Below are 20,044 nucleotides of genomic sequence, written 5' to 3'. Positions count from 1 at the left end.
GAGCAGAATTCTAGCTTTGTATAGGCTAATGTTCCTATTGTTGAAAGCACAAAGGTGTGTAATAAACAATTAGCACATTTATATTTTGCATTTTGTTTTCTTACTGTACCGAAAATGAACCGAACCGTGACCTAAAAACCGAGGTACGTACCGAACCGAGATTTATGTGTACCGTTCCACCCCTAATATATATGTTACTAGATCTAGCATCTGGCGAAGCGAAAGCTTTTGATCAAACTCCTCAATAGCCTTAACTTTATCTGGGATTCCCTGGCAAGCAAATTCACCTATGCTAGGGAAACGAACGCAATGGGCCAAGTCGCTCGCGACTTTATCGATGTCACACCGGCTCCTTCATCAGCGTCCGGTAATTACCACGTTATCGGCGGCCGCATGGATTTGTGCGGCTTATAATTGAGCCCTAAGTGTGGAATTACAATCAGTCACAGTGTCGTTTGGGTAATTGCAGAGTGGGCGTGTGTCATTAAGCGCTGGCCTACCATCTGATTCCACTCTGAGAGGCCCTTATGTAAGAGGTTTACGTCTGCTAATGGCCCGTCCAGTCACCCCTTCATACCCATTTTAGCAAGCGGTGCTGATTTTTAGCCCATGTTTGGAAATGTCCAACTTCTTCACCGCCATTGACAGCATAGACGTCTAATAGATTTGAACAGGGAGAGGCAGGCGGTGAATGATGGGCCATTTTTGACTGAGCAAGTAACCCACTTTAAAATAAACACACAGCCATTTCCTGCCATTAGCATTGGCATAATCGAGTGCACTCGATGTATAGTGACAATACTGCCTTCCCATTTTTGTTTGTTTTGTGGCCCTCGCCTCACGTCAGTACCTTTTTTTTTTGTACTTGAAACAAGCCACATGCATTTCCTGTGGGTAGCGCGGGCCTTTGTTCACATGTCAGCACGTGGCTCTGGTGAATTCTCTGACCTCTTGGATTATTTGAGGGGGGCACAAAAATACTGGCGTGTATTTTTGATAGCAGCCTGACACATGAGGTGAATTGAAATGTGCAGTTTATGACTTCCACTAAAAGAGGACGGTATTATTGACCTTTTAAAAAATACAAGCTTCATGTTCCAGGTTAGGTTTTTCATTTAAGCATAGTAATATTACTCTGCACAGAGTATTAAGCATATACAGTTCATTTGTCGCTCTACTGTTTGTGCCTGAATGAGAACTTGAATGTCTCCCGGAGAACCTTGCTGATATTTGAAGCAAACCACATTAGATGTGAATGTTACCATCAATCTCCACCAAGTAACCGGCGCCTGTTAACACGAGCGCCCAACGCGTCGCCTGTGTCAGCTGTTGTTTTAAGACATCCACGGGCCGTTGCACTGAGACATGACAAACACCAGTTTTTTATTGGGAGCTATTAAAGTGGCCTCAAAGCAAACGGAATTCTGATTAGTTTCACACCGCCCCCAGTGTTTTGGTCTTTCCCCACAGCTTGTTGATGATGACACCATCCGCGGCACCGGGCCCTGGCGTCAGTGTTAACTGGCGTGGGCGGACATTGAAAACTCATCGTAATAATCCCTGTGGTCTTTTTCAGCAATCTACAACTACGATGCCCGCGGAGAGGAGGAGTTGTCGCTGCAGATTGGAGACACGGTGCACATACTGGAGACACATGAACGTAAATATCTTGCCCGATGTCATCAATGTCAATCACCACGCTAAGCCATTAGGGGGGAAACTCTGGGTAGCTAACAATACGATTACGATATAGTGATGCAAAAAATTGTCAATATTTGGGTCAGGAAATCATTCTACAATATTTTATGATATAAGTAGGGCTGCAACTAACGATTATTATCATAATCGATTAGGGCTGCAGCTATCGATCATTTTAGTAGTTGATTAATCAATGAACTAGTTAGTCCGAATAATCGAGTAATCGGATAAGGAACATAAACAAAGTACCTGAGCTGAGCCTCAAACGGTATGAAAAAAATAAATACCGTATTGGTTTGAATATAAGACGGTGTTTTTTGCATTGAAATAAGACTGAAAAAGTGGGGGTCGTCTTATATTCGCGGTCTAGACATTATACCTATTCACAACGCTAGATGGCGCCAGATATCATTGAAGCGATGTTCTGTCATGACAGATCTCTGCTACTCTCAAGATTTACCAGTTTGCATAATTTTTTTTTGCAATGTTTTTCCTTGTTCAGATTTGTTTCAAGACTACAGTTACAGTTAGACTTCACTTTCATGGTTCATGCCGTTATTGCAGTTTTGTTGTTTTATCGCAATAGATTGGTTTATTTACATTTCAAAAACCAGATGCTATTCATTTACGAATGTGATTGCACTTTAGTTTACATATTTAAATGTTCAGATATTAAGATTTGAATGAGGCAAAATAATACGTTTTTTCTCTCAAATATATTGTTATAATCATTTTTTTCAGATGTTCTGTAATTATTTTCTGTATAAAAATTAATTTGGTGTTCAAAAAGCCTTTTTCAACTTGAGTCTTGAAAAAGAGGGGGTCGTCTTATAAGCAGGGCCGTCTTATATTCGGGCCAATACGGTAAATGAAGATCTTAGTACAACAAAAGAGCAATTGGCTAACTTACATAGCAAAGGTCCGCTAGCTTAAATGCTATGAAACGCTAATGTTAAAAAAAAAAAAAAAAAAAGTTTTTACAATGCTCTTAATAAATGGTTCAAACACATATTCCCACAAAAAAAATGCTAAATATACCTATAAAATAAATTATGGAATGCATTAAAAAACATTAAGCTAAGTTTTTGTTTGAGCTAATGTTGGTCTTCACAGGGAGCAGCTGGATTCAGCCATGTGAAATAAGTCATATTCATTGTTGCCACTAGAGGGCACTGTATCCACCCAAATCAATAAAATGGGAAATTTTGGGAAAATCCTGCTCGACATACGAACATTTCGACTTACAAACAAGGTCCTGAAACGAATTAACTTTGTATGTAGAGGTACCACTGTATTTGAATGACACCTCTTTTATATCTTGAGGATGTCTGTTTTCTCACACCCCTATCAGCCAAAAATTCTATACAAACTCCGTCACAGATTCTATATATTTATTGAGTTAAAATCCAAACACTAATTTGGGTGGAAATCCTAATTCAAAACCATAACGTTTACTTCAAACCTGAACTTGAAACTCTTTATAGCAGAAGTATAACATCTGTATTCTTCTCTATTCCTACCCTGCTTTTTCCCCTTTTTGTAGACTGGTACAGAGGGCATAGGTTGAGGAGGAAATCCAGAAAGGTGAGCTACAGGTTAACACAGTCAAGTTCTGACCCAATTCTTGACCCGGTGCATGTTTTGCATTGACCTCTTTGACTCCTTTTCTGCGCTACCAGGGCATCTTCCCCGCCTGTTATATCCACCTGAAAGAAGCCACTGTCGAGGGCAGCGGGTCGGTACTTGAACAGTGTGTTGCTATCACTCCAAAATAGTGCAACTCTCCTTTGGGGTGCCTGTGAAGTGAATGCAGAAATTTATTTTGAACTACATTTGACATGTTTGGATAATTGCCGAAGGCACATCTAAGTTTGTATCCGTCACTTACAGACAAAAAGAGACGGTCGTACCCACCGAGTTGCCTTTGGTGCAGGAAGTCACCACTACGCTGCGGGAATGGGCTTCAATATGGCGGGACCTTTATGTCGTAAGTACAAAGTTTCTTTACAAGTCTCTGGCTGTGTTTACAAAAAGTTCTCGACCATTTAGGGTGACAAGCGCGAGATGTTCAACACAGTACGGGACATGATCTATGACCTGATTGAATGGCGCTCCCAAATCCTCTCGGGTACGCTGCCACAAGATGAACTCTCCGAGCTGAAACAGAAAGTCACGTCCAAGATTGACTATGGCAACAAGTGAGTATTTGCTTGGTGTCCTTGGGTTTTAGTTTTTTATTCATAAACATTTTAAATTTTGCAATTGCAGTTGTCCGATAATGACTTTTTAACCGACAACCAATATCCCGATATTGCCAAACTCTTAAAAGCTGATACCGATATCAAACTTATACCAATATACCGTATTGGCCCGAATGTAAGACAGCCCGGATTATATGACGACCCCCTCTTTTTCAAGACTCAAGTTTGAAAAAAGACTTTTTGAACACCAAATTTTTATACAGAAAATAATTACAGTACATCGAAAAACAATTGATTATAACAATATATTTGAGAGAAAAAGCATGTGACTTTGCCTCATTAAAATCTTAATATCTGAACATTTAAACATGCAAACTAAAGTGCAATCACATTTGTAAATGAATGGCTTCTGGTTTTTGAAATGTAAATAAAGCAATTTATTGTAATAAAACAACAAAATTGCAATATCTGCATTAACCATCAAAGGGAGGTCTAACTGTAACTGTTGTCTTGAAACAAATCTGAATAAGGAAAAACATTTCAATAAAATAATGCAAACTGGTTAAACTTGAGAGTAGCTGAGATCTGTCATGACAGAACATTACTACTCAAGTTCAGCATTCGCTTAATTGATATCTGGCGCCATCTAGCGTCGTGAATGGGTATAATGTCTAGACCCTGAATATAAGAAGACTCACACTTTTTCAGTCTTATTTCAATGCAAAAAACACCGACTTATATTCTGGCGCCGCGCGGTCTTCGGTACGCAATTAGGGACGGAGCGAGAGTAGTTAAACATCATGCTTCTCATTACCCGGCCCCTCGGGTAACGCCAATGCTCAACTCACGGCTCTAGCTCAACTCATGCCACGAGATAAAAAAAAACAAAAAACAACAACAACGTACCTGACTGCTGCCGAAAAGCTGCTACAAGCCACATTATGTTACGGTAGATATCATTTATATAGGACTAGATGCATTATAGCTTCGGTATCGTTACCAGCACATCTACAAAAAACTTGATGCGGGCGTCAGTAACGGCCGCCATCTTAAAGCAGTACACTTCCCTGCAAGGCTGTTGTTGCGAACCTTCCAAGCGAACCTAATTAACTTTTTATCTAAAATACTCCTAAATCGGTAAAATATTGACTTGAATCTATCTTTAAAATAGTTTTAAAACTTTCACATGTTGAAAGTAGACAAAAGAAAAATTATGGAATAACAGGAGCAATTTTAACAACTTTAACGGTTGATTCACAACATTAAATTAATTGAAAGTAGTTTAAAGCTGCTGATATAGACTGGAGTTTTTTATTTACTGTTATTTTTGTATATTTGTTTACTGCTATATGTTAACTTGATACTGAAATAGTAGTTTGGTTTAGCCTGAGAGGATTTTTGAACAATTTTGGAACTAATGTACAAAACAAATTAAAAAAATAAAATAAATAAAAAATAAAAGGAGTGGGGTGCATCAATAATCGTTTTAAAATCGAATCGGAGCCTCTGAATCGTAATCGAATCGTTAGGTGCCCAAAGATTCCCAGCTCTAATTATTAGTGTACAATCTGAAGTATGTCAGATTAACTTGAGAAATTGTTATTTTTTTGTTGAACATGGAAAGCTTTTATTTTAAAATGTTCACCGGAAGTATGTTCGCCAAGCTGCTAACCGCAAACTTTACACTCAGTGTGAAAAAAGTGCACTTCTCTTTTCGTCATGCATGTGGTTTCAGTAATAAATTTTTTTTGTTCATTTTTCCATTTGCAAATGCTGTTAACCAGCGATTTTTCATGTTTGAAGTGTCACCTTTTAACCACAAGTTTGCGTTTTTGTAGTAGATTGCCAATATTTTATAGCAGGCTAAAGTGGTTAGCATGTTGTATTTTTTCCCCATTACCCTCAGTGTAGCAATGCTAACGTTTTGCAGTGCTTAATATAGATGTTTTTCCTTATTTTATGTGTCTGAACTTTAATTCTACATCGTGTTGATGACCAATAAACATCCGTGAAAGGAATTGGAGTCTCATATGCCATCAATATGCACCTCTATATTTATTGTTGAAATCAAAATCATGCAAACATCAGTTTTTTTGGGGGGGAGGGGATCAAGTGGTAAGTACCAATAAGGCACTGCCATATAAAACACGGCTCACACAGTGCCCCTGGCTCAAAATAACAACAAACGCACACAGCTTCACTGAAGTGAATGAGGTATGTAATGAGTTTACATTCAAATGATCAAGTAATTTTCGGCCAACTGCCCATATTTTGGCAAAAAAGTAGTTATTTAAACATTTATGCATCCATACAAAAGAAATCGCCTTTTACGTGACTTATTTTACGTAACATTTCAATCTAAAAGCGACGAGGGCCAGATAGTCAGCCAAATAGTAACATCGGAATTCAACCTAAATAAGTTATGATTGTACACACATTGATTTTGTTGAGCAAAATTAAGATGATTCTGCATGCTTTCCTCAAGTATTAAGTTTTTGATGTGAAAATTGAGTGACTTATTAGCTGTTGAAAACTAAATAAAAAAAAAAAACAAAACAAGTTGCTGTTTTGGGCAAAAACTTGAAGTATGATATGTTAAATATTGCTATTGATTCTGAAAATATAGGTAATTATCCCTGCATATGGTGATTTTTGTACATCTAGCGTAAAATTTGAGAATTTTATCGCCATTTTAGTTTTTGTTATACTTGTATAAAAAAATCATCGAAATTTTATCAGGGAATGACTGAATGTGATGATGTCGCTGCTCATGGAGACTCGTATATGCCTACGGGAGGTGCCTGTTTTGGTTTTAGGTCGCTAGCGGCTTTGGTTTTGAAAATATTTTAATTTTAAGTTTTTGAAAATAGGTCCCATACGGATCGACCTTGAGCCCCGTGTTCAATTAACTGATAGTGAAGTCTATGCGGCTATCCAAAAATATCGAACAACTCTAGTTTTGACCTAACAGGAAAAAATTTAACGTATTACATTTTCTTCAGGTACTTGGATCTGGATTTGGTTGTTCGGGATAAAGATGGAAACATTCTGGACCCGGAGCTCACAAGCACTATCAGCCTGTTCAGAGCACATGAAACGGCGTCCAAACAAATTGAAGACCGCATCCAAGAGGAAAAGGTGGAAGACAACCTTATCTTCAAGTCATTTGATAGCCTTATCGTAAACTAGAACTCAACACCGTCTTTATCCTCACCTCTTCTAGTCACAGAGGCAAAATATCGACTTGAACCGGCAAGCTAAGTTCGCCTCCACGCCGGCGTTCGCCCTCTTTGTTACGCTCAAGAACGTGGTGTGTAAAATCGGAGAGGACGCCGAGGTGCTCATGTCTCTCTATGACCCGGTAGAGTCCAAGTTTATCAGGTGAGACCCCTGAAGAGGACCCTATTATGCGAGCACGGAGGGGTTTGGTTATTCCTTTTCTCTGTTGGCAGTGAGAACTACCTGGTGAAGTGGTCTAGCTCAGGTCTGGTGAAGGACATCGACCAGCTTCATAACCTACGTGCAGTCTTCACTGTGAGTTGTTTTTTAACTCCTAAAGCAATTGACATTCAGAGAGATGCTGAGCGGCGGTGACAATCGTTTTGCTTGATAATTGACTTCCTTTCAGGATTTGGGCAGTGAAGACCTGAAGCGAGAGAAGATTAGCTTTGTTTGTCAGATCGTGCGGGTAGGCCGCATGGAGCTGCGAGACAACAACACCAAGAAGCTTACGTCGGGGCTCAGGAGACCCTTTGGCGTGGCAGGTGAGGGTCACAATGTTGTTTGAGTGCCATTGATGGTGATAGTCCTATCCATCTATCGCCGTCAATGGCAGTCAATGAGTTAATCAGCCTCACTGAGGGAAAAGAAACCGTTGAGCTGCTGCTTGTTGGCTGAGTCACTTGCTTTTTGATGCTTTCAGATGCTTTTTTAACCAACCTCTTTAATAAATGTCTTACTCTTAATAGTCAATGCAATCACTGTAAGTAAAGGCCCCTATTTTTAGAGACATTTGAAGAAAAAAAAAAGGTTATGAAATGAATTGGCCTTTTTATTTTCAGGGGGAAATATATGATTTAAAGCAACTCTATGTAACTTTAAAACCGTTATAAAATATTTTCCTAACATTTGTGATATGTCGACTGACAACTAGTTGAATAACACCTCTTTTATATCTTGAGGGGGTCTGTATCACTTTCACTAGCACTAATTAACTTTAAGGAGGGTGGCAGTAACCCTGCCACACAAAGAAACTTCAAATGTGCTTATTGCTTTACGGCACACGTCACTTCCCCACGCCCCCATTCGTGATGAAGAGTCGATGCGAATGCTTTCGCACGAGTTCTGCAAAGATGGCAGAGCAACAAAAGAGACAAAATGTTTTGTCTTGAGGAGACGAAAAAATGAAAAAGGGAGGCTAAATGGATAAAAGGGAACTCAAGCGCTGATGAGTTCGGGTGGGTGTGGGCAGGCCGGTGGGCAGGTGGGTGAATACGGTACAAAATCAAACGTTTATTATATTCAACATTGTCATATGCTATTGTTTATCCTCATGGGAAACACTGTAGACTTCCTTAAGGCAAAACACTACCGCTTTTGTCCACATGTGTCGCTAAAATCGAGCAAAACTGAAAAGTTACTTGTGTTGCTTTAAGGAAAAATCATTATAAAAATTATAATAAAATTTAAATGATATTAATATTAGGAATCCAATTAAGTTAGAAAAACACAATCACTGGTGAATTAAGCCCAGTACAGCGGGTACCTTAACTCAGGAATACCCTAACTTCCCAGTTGTTCGAATTAGGAGTTGTCACTTGCATAGTACTTAAACATTTTTAATAATTCCATTATTTTCTTTGTGTCTTCGAATTGCATTTTTTTTTTCATACGACATCATAGTTACTAATACTAACCAGAAAATTAATTTGATATACCAGTAAATTGGGTTCAATAGCTTGCTGACAAATTAATAGAGTAGAATAGAATATAATAGAAAGCCCTTATTACTGAGTACAACAAGAATTAAAGCTTCACCACAACATTCACCACACAAAACAAACCTAATATGAACATCGTAAGTCAATGTAGCTCTGTGATATATAGTGCTGCAACGATTAATCGATTAACTCGAGTATTCGATTGCAGAAAAATATTCAAATTAAAATTTATTGGTTCGAGTATTCGTTTAATTACAGTGGCGTTTTAATGGTTTGTTTTGAAAGTGTTTGCATTTAGTTTTATTGATTAAGGTGGATACACTGCCCTCTGGTCTGCCTAATTTCAAATGGCCGAATCCAACTGCTCCCTGTTAAGACCAACATAAGCTAAGTTTTTGTTTGAGATAATGTTAGTTTATAGGCATATTTAGTCGTTTTTTTTGTGGGAATATGTGAACCATTTGTTAAAAGTAGGGTTGTTCCGATCATGTTTTTTTGTTCCCGATCCGATCTCAATCGTTTTAGTTTGAGTATCTGCCGATCCCGATCTTTCCCGATCCGATTGCTTTTTTTTTTTTTTTTTTGCTCCCGATTCAATTCCAATCGTTCCCGATAATTTTCCCCGATCATATACATTTTGGCAATGCATTAAGAAGAAAATGAATAAAATTCGGACGAATATATACATTCAACATACAGTACATAAGGACTGTATTTGTTTATTATTAGGGTTGTTCCGATCATGTTTTTTTGCTCCCGAACCGATCCCGATCATTTTAGTTTGAGTATCTGCCGATCCCGATATTTCCCAATCCGATTGCTTTTTTTTGCTCCCGATTCAATTCCAATCATTCCCGATAATTTTTCCCAATCATATACATTTTGGCAGTGCATTAAGAAAAAAAATGAATAAAACTCGGACGAATATATACATTCAACATACAGTACATAAGTACTGTATTTGTTTATTATGACAATAAATCCTCAAGATGGCATTTACATTATTAAAATTCTTTCTATGAGAGGGATCCACGGATAGAAAGACTTGTGACTTTGTATATTGTGACTAAATATTGCCATCTAGTGTATTTGTTGGGCTTTCAGTAAATGATACTGTAGCCATGCCCAAATGCATGATGGGAAGTGGAACCATGACTGTGCGTAGTGCTACCAATTGATATATCTTCTCCGCGTTGGGAAATAACATAAGGTGTTAAGAAATAGATCAATTGCTACCTTACCTCCCCACATTGCTTCCCATGATATTTCTAATCGTGGGAAGAGGGATTGTAAGGCTTTAGCCAATTAAAAAAAAGGCTCAAAGGCTGCCATTATTCACTCTACTCATTTTACGCTGCCTTTTATCTCTCTATATAGGTAAAACGGCGTCATTACAGATTGAGTGTGACAATGCGTGAGTGGATCATGCAACGCATGCATTAAGTGCGTTAAATAATTTAACGTGATACATTTAAAAAAAAATTAATTACCGCCGTAATCGGGATAAATTTGATAACCCTACCTTAAGCCTAAACTAAAGACTCTGGATGAGTTTAACATATTATGTCTGTAACGTTAAATACAATTAGAAAACGATTTAATTAAAAAATATATATATATTAAAAAAAGGCATGGCCAATATTTTTTTGCCGATTCAGATACTTTGAAAATGACGTGATCTCTAGTTAAAAGCATTGTAAAAAAAAAAAACCAAAAAACCTTAGCATTTTATAGCATTTAAACTAGCTGACTTTTGCTATGTAAGTCAGCCAATTGTTCTTTTGTTGTACTTGGATCCGCATTTATTTTTTTATACTGTTTAAGCCACAGTTCAGGTATTTTAATTTTTTCATGTTCCTTATCCGATTACTCGATTATTCGAACTAACTAGTTCATCGATTAATCGACCACTAAAATAAGCCCTAGTAATATACAATTTAAAAAATGCTTTTAATATCAACTACAGTGTTATTCGTGTCATTATGGTTAACACAAACTGTATGTGTGAACTGATTATCAAGTAAGGCTGTCATTTTGTGTCTCCAGTGCACCTAACAAAGTTCAAATAATGCTCTCCTTGTCCTCCTCCCCGCAGTCATGGACGTCACTGACATCATCACGGGCAAAATGGACGATGAGGACAAGCAGCACTTTATCCCTTTCCAGCCGTAAGCGCACAACACAATCATTCTTCGGCAGGCTCGGACTCCTCCACCATTTTATTCGGTTTCCCCTCCAGTCCTTGACACTTGATTTGCACGGACCTTAAGAGGCGTGCGCTCCTGCGTTCCCCCGCTGACTCAATTAAGGCAATCTCATTAACAGGCTGCCACTCTCGCAGACAGGCGGAGTAACCTTTTGCTTAACGCCGTTTTCCGCATAATTGCCAACGCTTCAGCGGGGCCAACGGGTGACCCGGAATTTCATCCCTCCGCATAAATTCTGGTCATTACAGTACATTTACAAGCCGGTGCTTTTTATGTTTAACAGGCAAAGAATCTGGAGGAAAATCACCTTGAAGGATTTAACTCAATCCCTGCCATTGATGGCGATAGATGTTCAATCAATTTAAACTACAGTCCCTGACTAAAGTCTTGTCGCTTATCCATTTTGTAGAAACAATTGCTAATAACCTGACTTTTAATTATTCAATTGGTTTAAAAAATGGCTCATATGAAAGCTAAGACCCTCCCAAATGATGTTGTATGTACAAAAATATATTTGTTTCACTGAAAAAAGATTTATAATTTAATGAAGACATAAAGGTCAAATTTTGTCGCCTACAGAAAGTAGTGTGAAAATTGAACAAATAATGTACTTCAAATACAAAAATATGTTACATAACATAAGTGAATCAAGTAGTGGTGCTGTGAGATCCAAATTTACTATGTTGTATGACTTCCATGGGCTTGAAGGACTGCATCCATGTGGTTCGGCAAAGATTCATACAATTTATTGATGAAGTCATCGGGAACATCAAAGAAAGCAGTCTTGCATGCCTCCCAGAGTTCATCAACATTCTTGGGTTTCGTCTTCCGTGCTTCTTCTTTTATCCTAACCCAGACATGCTCAATGATGTTCATGTCTGGTGACTGGGCTGGCCAGTCCTGGAGGATTTTGATCTTCTTTGGCTTGAGGAACTTTGAGGTAGAGATTGAAGTATGCGATGGAGCAGCATCCTGCTGCAGAATTTGTCCCTTTTTATGGTTAGGAATGTAAGAGGCAGTTAAGATTTGTTGATATTTCAGACTATTTATGTTGCCTTCCACCCTGCAGATCTCTCGCACACCCCCATACTGGATGTAACCCCAGACCATGTTTTTGCCACCACCAAACTTTACTCTTTTCTGATTGAATCTCGGATCCATGCGGGCTCCAGTAGGTCTCCTGCAATATTTGCGGCGACTGTGGTGAAATTCAATGGACGATTCTTCTGAAAAATCCACCTTTTGCCACTTTTCCAGCATCCATCCTTTTGACAGGCTGTGGGCCTTGGAAAATGCCACAGGGTTTTTTAATTGTCTTTTGTTTATTGCTGGTTTCTGGGCACTGATTAGACCATGGAGGCCATTGCTAGACAGAATTCGACAAGACTGTTCTGGTTCACACATGGACTTCAGGTGACCAGGTCTCGTGGAGCTCTGCTGCAGTGGAAAAAGATCAAGATCTTCAAGGACTGGCCAGCCCAGTCACCAGTTATGAACATTATTGAGCATGTCTGAGGTAGGATGAAAGAGGAAGCATGGAAGACAAAACCCAAGAACGTTGATGAACTCTGGGAGGCATGGAAGACTGCTTTCTTTGATGTTCCTGATGACTTCATCAATAAATTGTATGAATCCTTGCCGAAACTCATGGATGCAGTCCTTCAAGCCCTTGGAAGTCATACAAAATAGTAAATTTTCTCACAGCCCCGCTAACGTAATTCGCTTATGTTATGTGACATATTTTTGGATTTGAGGTACATTTTTTTTCAATTTTCACACTACTTTCTGCAAGCGACAAAACTTTTGTCTTGCCAAAATTTGACCTTTATGTCTTCATTAAATGATAAATCTTTTTTTCAGTAAAAGAAGTATAATTTTGTACATTCAACATCATTTGGGAGGGTCTTAGCTTTCATATGAGCCATTTCTGAAACCATTTGAATGATTGAAAGTCAGGTTATTAGCAATTGTTTCTACAAAATGGATAAGCGACAAGACTTTTGTCAGGGACTGTAGGAGGGCTGGCACCGCTGCCAGCCTATCCTACTTCAAATGGATTGAACATCTGTCGCTGTCAATAGCAACCAGACAGTTAAATACCTGATTTTAGACATATATTAAAACTCTTGTAAAACCAGCCTTCCAGTCACATAAAAGGAAATCGAACACAAAAATGAGAAGTCATTAAAATCCACACACAAAGAACCTTTGTCCACAATCACATACCAAATTTTTACACTATTAGCACTTTGGTAACTGGGAGAGCCATAATTCTCTTTATTGTCAATTACGCTTTGCCAGACTTCTGCCCCGAAGAGTGGAACCCCCACATTCTGTTTGTCTGACATTGTGTCGTGACTACCTTCCACAATTTCCCATCACCATTACACTACTTTCTCTCAGCGCCAGCATCACATCTGCTGCTAAAACACGACACCAAATGACGAGGACATGATGAGCATGTTAGTTTTTTTTTTAAAGCCCAGGAAGTTTCCATCTGTGAGGACACAAACAAATGCCAACTGGACGCTCATAAAGCATCATTTCTGCTTGGCCACTAACGAGTAGTGTTTTGCAGCATTCATTTCCCATCTGAATTTTTTTTATTATCCAGGGTGGCGGGTGAGAGCGACTTTCTTCAGACGGTTATCAACAAAGTCATCGTGGCTAAAGAGGTCAACCACAAGGGCCAAGGTAACCGTTAAGGCGTGAAGTGTCTCATAAAATTTAAGAGAAAAATGGACATATGAGTGGCAGGTATCTATGTTTTATTATGGTAACTTGTTTATGTTGACAGATGTTACACAGAAAGACTTTGTTATGACTACAGTTGCCTGATAATGACTTTTTAACCGATATCTGATATCTTGATGTTGTCCAACTCCAAAAATCCAATACCAATATGCGGATGTGGACTTAACTGGTATAATCAACAAGCATTATGGCTAATTGTATTGTGATGCCCCAATGAATGCTTTAATAATGATAAATGTAACAACTTCCAGGTTTTCCAAATAAACATTTTGTGAAAAATATGTAAAAAAAAAAAAAGAAACTGTATTTTTCGGACTATAAGTCACAGTTTTTTTTCATAGTTTGGCAGAGGGTGTCTCCTATACTCTGGAGCGACTTACTTGTGATAATTTACGGTCGGGTCGGGCCGACTTCTCTCGTGCTAACTTTTTAAAAAATAAATATATATTCATATATTTATACTAAAACGATGTATGGATGTTAAATAAAATAAATAATTTAGATAAAACAGAGGAGGCGCTGTGCATGCCTGCGCACGTGAACGCAGTGGCTCTCTTTTCAATCTTGCCCTCCCAGCGCCCTGCGGCGCCCTCCGCGAGCATCTTGGTATTTCCTTTTCGATATGGAGCAGTTATAGGAGTGAAAAACAAATTAAAGACATATGCATAATGCATAATTCCACTAACCGTGTTTGTAAGAAGAACAATGATGAATACTATCCCAAGAACACCATCCCTACTGTGTAGCATGGGGGTGGTAGCATCATGCTTTGGGGGTGTTTTGCTGCGCATGGAACAGGACGAGTGCACTGTATTAAAGAGAGGATGACTGGGGCCCTGTACTGTGAGATTTTTGGGAACAACCTCCTTCCCTCAGTCAGAGCATTGAAGATGGGTCGTGGCTGGGTCTTCCAACATGACATTGAGCCAAAGCACAAAGCCAGGAAAACCAAGGAGTGGCTCCGTAAGAAACATATCAAGGTTGTAGTATGGCTTAGCCGGTCTCCAGACGTAAACTCGATCAAAAACATTTGGAGGGAGCTCAAACTTGGCGACAACCCAGAAACCTGACTGATCTAGAGAAGATCTGTGTGGAAGAGTGGGCCAAGATCCCTCCTGCAGTGTGTGCAACGTGCAAACCTGGTGAAAAACTACAGGAAAGGTTTGACCTCCGTAATTTCAAACAAAGGCTACTGTACCAAATATTAACATTCGTTTTCTCAGTTGTTGAAATACTTATTTGCAGCTTATCACACAAATTAATCGTTAAAAAAAATCATACATCGTTATTTCTGGATTTTTCTTTTTGAATGACCTTTCTCACAGTGGACATGCATCTATGATGAAAATTTCAGACCCCTCCATAATTTTTAAGTGAGAGAACTTGCAAAATAGCAGGGTGTTCAAATACTTATTTTCTTCACTGTAACCGTGACACAAAGCCGCTGAGCTAAAATAAACGAATGAAACGAGGATGCTAGTTAGCCCGTAAAAATGATCAAATGAGCTGCTCTGTTTCTAAAGCCAAGAGTTTTAAAAGAAGAGGAAAAAAGTAGTACCGGTAGCTTATAGTTAAAAAAAAAATGCGAGAGAGCTCTACACTACAAATGATGACAGTTTTCATGAAGTCAAACATGTTAACGCTGTATGCAGCCAGAAATTACACGCAGTTGGTAGCCCTCAAATTCTGTACGCAGCAGCAAAAAAAATAAAAATGATCTTGCTCCAAAGCAACATCATCCTTTGTCAAGCATTGGTGCTATCCTTGTACCCAGAATAACCTCCCACGTGTCTCCATGGCAGCAGAATTCCTCCGCTAATTAAGACACACAGCACTTCTGCTAAGATATTAGCACAGGTTTGACAGGAAGAAAGAACATGCAAGGTGTCTCTTGGTCCTGTCAGCAACTTTTAAAGCCCTCCCTGGATAAATGGAGCACTCGGTGCGACCAGCATATCAAAAGGCTTGCAGCTACTCTGGTAACCACATGAGACCACTCCTAAGTGGTTCAAGAGAAATGGTTGAGGCAGTATTAAATGGAAAGAATACAAAAAAATCCAAACAAAAAGGCAAAGCACAGTAAAGTCTTTTGGGAATGTTTTTCATTTATAGGCTTGTGGGTCACCCTCAAACTGCTACCTGGTGACATCCACCAGATCCGCAAGGACTTCCCTCACTTAGTTGACCGCTCAACTGCCGTGGCTCGCAAAATGGGCTTCCCTGAGATTATCATGCCGGGTAAGTTATGTTTCCTGAATGTTACATTCTTGTTTCTTGCTTCCTGTTGTTGCTTAGCCATTTCCTGCCACGTTTATCTTTTGTTGCTTCCCTAAAGGCGACGTGCGGAACGACATCTACCTGACCTTGGTCCAGGGTGATTTTGACAAAGGGAGCAAGACCACCCCGAAAAATGTGGAGGTCACTATGTCCGTTTACGACGAGGACGGCAAAAAACTGGAGGTACGATGTCGAAAACGTAATAGTTGGCTAAGCATGTTGTTTATTTTTGCGCAATATTAACGAATTACAACGTAGAAAATACCATGAGTACATTTTTATCAGGTCTTTTGAACTATTGAACTGGGTCAGAAGTGTTTGAACAATCTAGTTTTGTTCAAACGATAAGAGTTTGCGGAGGGTAATATACAGTGATCCCTCACTACTTGGTGCTTCAAACTTTGCGCTCTCAGTATATGGCAGATTTTTTTTCCAATTAAATGAATAAATACAGATGAGCTGTCCCGATCCGCTCCTGTAGTCTCACTTTCCCGCCTGCTGCTTTTCTTCATCAGGCAGTGTTATTTGTTGTTGTTATTGTTTGTAAACTAACAATGATTGACAGACGTCAAGGTTTGAGCTTGCCAGAGATGCTTGGAAGCCGAAATTTCAAAGCGCCGCATGCGTCAATCATCGTTTAACTTGTTAAACAGTTGCTGTGGCAACTCATTGTGTGTAAATGAGCAGCTTGAGCGGTCTTGAGTGGACTCAGTCAATGAAGCATTTAGTAAAGACGTGCATTTTTCTATGTTATTCTTGTTTGAAAATAATTCGGTGGGACAGTAACATGTTTCAAACTTACCATGATAATTACATTTGAACTGCTTGAAAACCCTTTATTATATAAAAAAAAATGTACATATATAATACTGTGTGTGTGTATATATATACATATATATATATATATATATATACACATACATAAATACATAAAACATTTGGTAAATAAAACATAAAACAATTCGCGATTCGGCCGCTGAAAATTCGAGAACAATTCACAAACATCCATATTCTGATTATTTAAATGTGCTAAGTAAAGCGGAACTAAAACACAGTCAGCACGGTCTTCGTGACGCAATGAGGAACGCCGAGGAACTTCGCCCACGTTGCTACAGACTACGCCCACGGTAGGTGTCACATGTACCGTATTTTTCGGACTACAAGTCGCACCTGAGTATAAGTCACACCAGCCATAAAATGCCCAACGAAGAGAAAAAAAAACATATACGTACAAGTCACACCGGAGTATAAGTCGCATTTTTGGGGGAAATTTACTTGATAAAATCCAACACATAGAACAGATATGAAATCTTGAAAGGCAATTTAATATAAAAATACAATAGAGAACAACATGCTGAATAAATGTACAGTGTACAGTGCATGAACAACGAAATGCGAATATACTGTCCTCACCAGGACGCTATGGCTCGGTCCTGGCTATACAGCGAACTCCCAAATGACGATGCTGGACGTCCTTATAATTAGCTGAATCAATTTGGTCCTCGATACCAAACAGGTTCGAATCAACGTAAATAAATGATAATTAGGTGCTCTTACAGCAATGACATAAACGGTTAGCATGCGTTCGCTAGCATTAGCACATCGTTCAAACAACCACACAACTAGCTCTAAATGTCCGATCGCGGGTGGAAAACGCACAACAACAGAAAAGATGATACACACAGGCGTTGCCTCTCTAGAGATATTTTAAAAGCATAAACAATGAACGTAGGTTCGCAGCCATGTTTCTCTCTCGCTAACTCGCCGACTCAGTCAGAGCTACGTAGCTGTCTGTCTTCTTCTGCCGTGTGAGCGCGCTTCTTCACGAAACAAGTGCAAGTGCGCCCCCACGTGGGCGTGAAAGCGCCACAAACTAAAAGCATGCATTTCAATATAAAAAAGTCAACAATACAATTGAACACACATTGCCAAAGGCAGAACGCGAACGTGTCCATAGCTATCAAGAGTTATTCGGATAACTATAGCATAAAGAACACCAAGATTCCCACCTGTAATAACTGTAATGCAGTTGTCTTGTGTTGTCAAGGATATTTACAGAATTCCATGTGACATCAACAATATGTTCATATTAGTAGTGTAACAAAGGCAACTTATATATTGTGTTGGCCTACAAATGACGCAAATATATTTTAACATGCATTACTTGTTTTACTTTGGTGAGCAAAGCAGCCTTTTGAGCACCCCTTCATATCCTTTTTTGACTCATCGCTTGGTTCAGCGACTACCACCAAAGGATATTTTTTAATCATCCTCAACGCTGTCAGTGTCTTGTGTCCTAATTAAGCTTTAGCGCCCCCTTGGGACTCAAGGCAGTGGCTGGCTTTTTTCTCGGGCGCCAAACGTTTAATTATTGCTGCCCCTTGCTGGGACACGGCACCTCTTGTACTGCAGAGGCCGTTAGCTAATGGGGAGCACGGCAGCTGGACGGCATGATGTGGGAGGAAGGAATGTCTGTAGAACGGAATTTGCTTTATTTGGGAGAGATCTGGAATAGCAGTGGAACCTTCTCAAACAAGTCTTTTAAAATAGCACCAGTTTTATCAGCCAACTTGAAAGTGGCTGGATATGTCTGTCATAACAGGAAGTACAAAAATGTCTGAAGGAATGGTAACGTTTGTTACAGGGCTTTAACAGATTAACTATATTGATAAAAGGCTAGACGGGAAAAACTTTGGGTCGATATCGGTGATCAAATTTGACACATTAATCGATCAAATGTAGTGGAAATGTAGCCTGCATTGTTGGTTTTCAAGCCATTAATTACACTCCAGTTGAGGTCAACTGTAAAACTAAACACTCAAAATAAATTAAGCATATTTTCCAACAAATAAAAAACGCACTTTTGTATTCTTTTGTTCCAGAAAAATCTATTAGCTTAATGCCAAGATACAATGAGGAATGCCATTGACGCGCTAACGAAAATGTGCATTTATTTAGCTCTCAAAACAAGTAATATTTACACACAAACACCTTAGAAACATTCAAAGACTAGAAATAGAACAAAATACAAAAGCATGTTATCTTCGGACAAGTTATATTAACAAAGCTAAGGACTTCTATACTTCTATATTATTACTGTAAATACTACTTTACAGCGGGGCGCCACATTGCCTCCTAGTGGCATGGATTAAAATTCTCTGTCGTAGTGATGGAAATCGGTCAGCAGGAGGTGATGGTGGGTGGTAATGCATGAGGAAACTGAGTTTTTAAATTTTTTTTACAAGCATTATTGATTGTTACAAGTTGCTTTTGAATCCTGTCTTATTTTTCATATCAAGTTTATTGTGCTGTTACAGCCCTCTGTTTGGTTTTAGCTTCTAATTTCTCTTAATTAATTAGGCTCTATTATGCTCTAATTTTCAGACTAAAAGCAGCCACCTACAAAATTTGACACGAAAACGGAATTTGTTTATAGCTAAGCCGAACTGGACTGTAAGCAGCAGCTGTTCTTACTGTATTATTGGATATTTACACCAAAAGATTTTAACCGGTAACACTTTGTTTGACAGCGGCATTATAAGATGTCATAAGACCAAATGAACCACCATGAAACTTTGAGCCAATTGGCTGCAAAGCTTCATTGCTTCATGAAGCTTCATTTTGCCATCGCTGCTCCTTTGGAAGAGACAGTCAACCTCTGTTGCTACATGCTGTAAACACTGTTGTTGTCCAACATGCCTCCTATTATGCATTGCAATGCTACAGGTGTAAATAACAATCAGAACCCCTGTTCTTTCCATGCTAATTATTTCTCCAGTTACTGTTCCAGTTGTTTCATTAATTGCTTTTTAAAACCTGTCCTATTCAGCTGTTTGACACGGAGAATGGAAGTCTAAGTGCCAGGATAGTCTGAACAGTTTTAATGTTTCACATTGAGAGTCTGACATACTCCCATTGTAATCATTCAACATACCTCGTTTATTATAACAAAGCAGCGAAGAGGATG

At 39.0% G+C, this 20,044-nt stretch overlaps 1 protein-coding gene across 1 annotated transcript in view; it reads left to right on the top strand.

Moving 5' to 3' along the window:
* The window catches only part of dock1 (dedicator of cytokinesis 1), a 271,810-nt gene that overhangs the window by 20,578 nt on the left and 231,188 nt on the right, over positions 1–20,044 (top strand). The window contains exons 2-14 of the mRNA XM_057826650.1: positions 1,577–1,660; positions 3,242–3,282; positions 3,378–3,433; positions 3,589–3,685; positions 3,748–3,896; positions 6,902–7,037; positions 7,123–7,280; positions 7,352–7,433; positions 7,528–7,663; positions 10,935–11,007; positions 13,661–13,740; positions 15,913–16,038; positions 16,136–16,260. Of these exons, the coding sequence (XP_057682633.1) occupies positions 1,577–1,660; positions 3,242–3,282; positions 3,378–3,433; positions 3,589–3,685; positions 3,748–3,896; positions 6,902–7,037; positions 7,123–7,280; positions 7,352–7,433; positions 7,528–7,663; positions 10,935–11,007; positions 13,661–13,740; positions 15,913–16,038; positions 16,136–16,260 (1,343 nt within the window). The remainder of the gene's footprint in view (positions 1–1,576; positions 1,661–3,241; positions 3,283–3,377; positions 3,434–3,588; positions 3,686–3,747; positions 3,897–6,901; positions 7,038–7,122; positions 7,281–7,351; positions 7,434–7,527; positions 7,664–10,934; positions 11,008–13,660; positions 13,741–15,912; positions 16,039–16,135; positions 16,261–20,044) is intronic.

The sequence above is a fragment of the Corythoichthys intestinalis genome, chromosome 21 (assembly GCF_030265065.1).
Source record: "Corythoichthys intestinalis isolate RoL2023-P3 chromosome 21, ASM3026506v1, whole genome shotgun sequence".
Taxonomy (NCBI): domain Eukaryota; kingdom Metazoa; phylum Chordata; class Actinopteri; order Syngnathiformes; family Syngnathidae; genus Corythoichthys; species Corythoichthys intestinalis.
The sequence above is the reverse complement of the archived record's forward strand: the minus strand, read 5'-3'. Positions and strand labels throughout refer to the sequence as shown.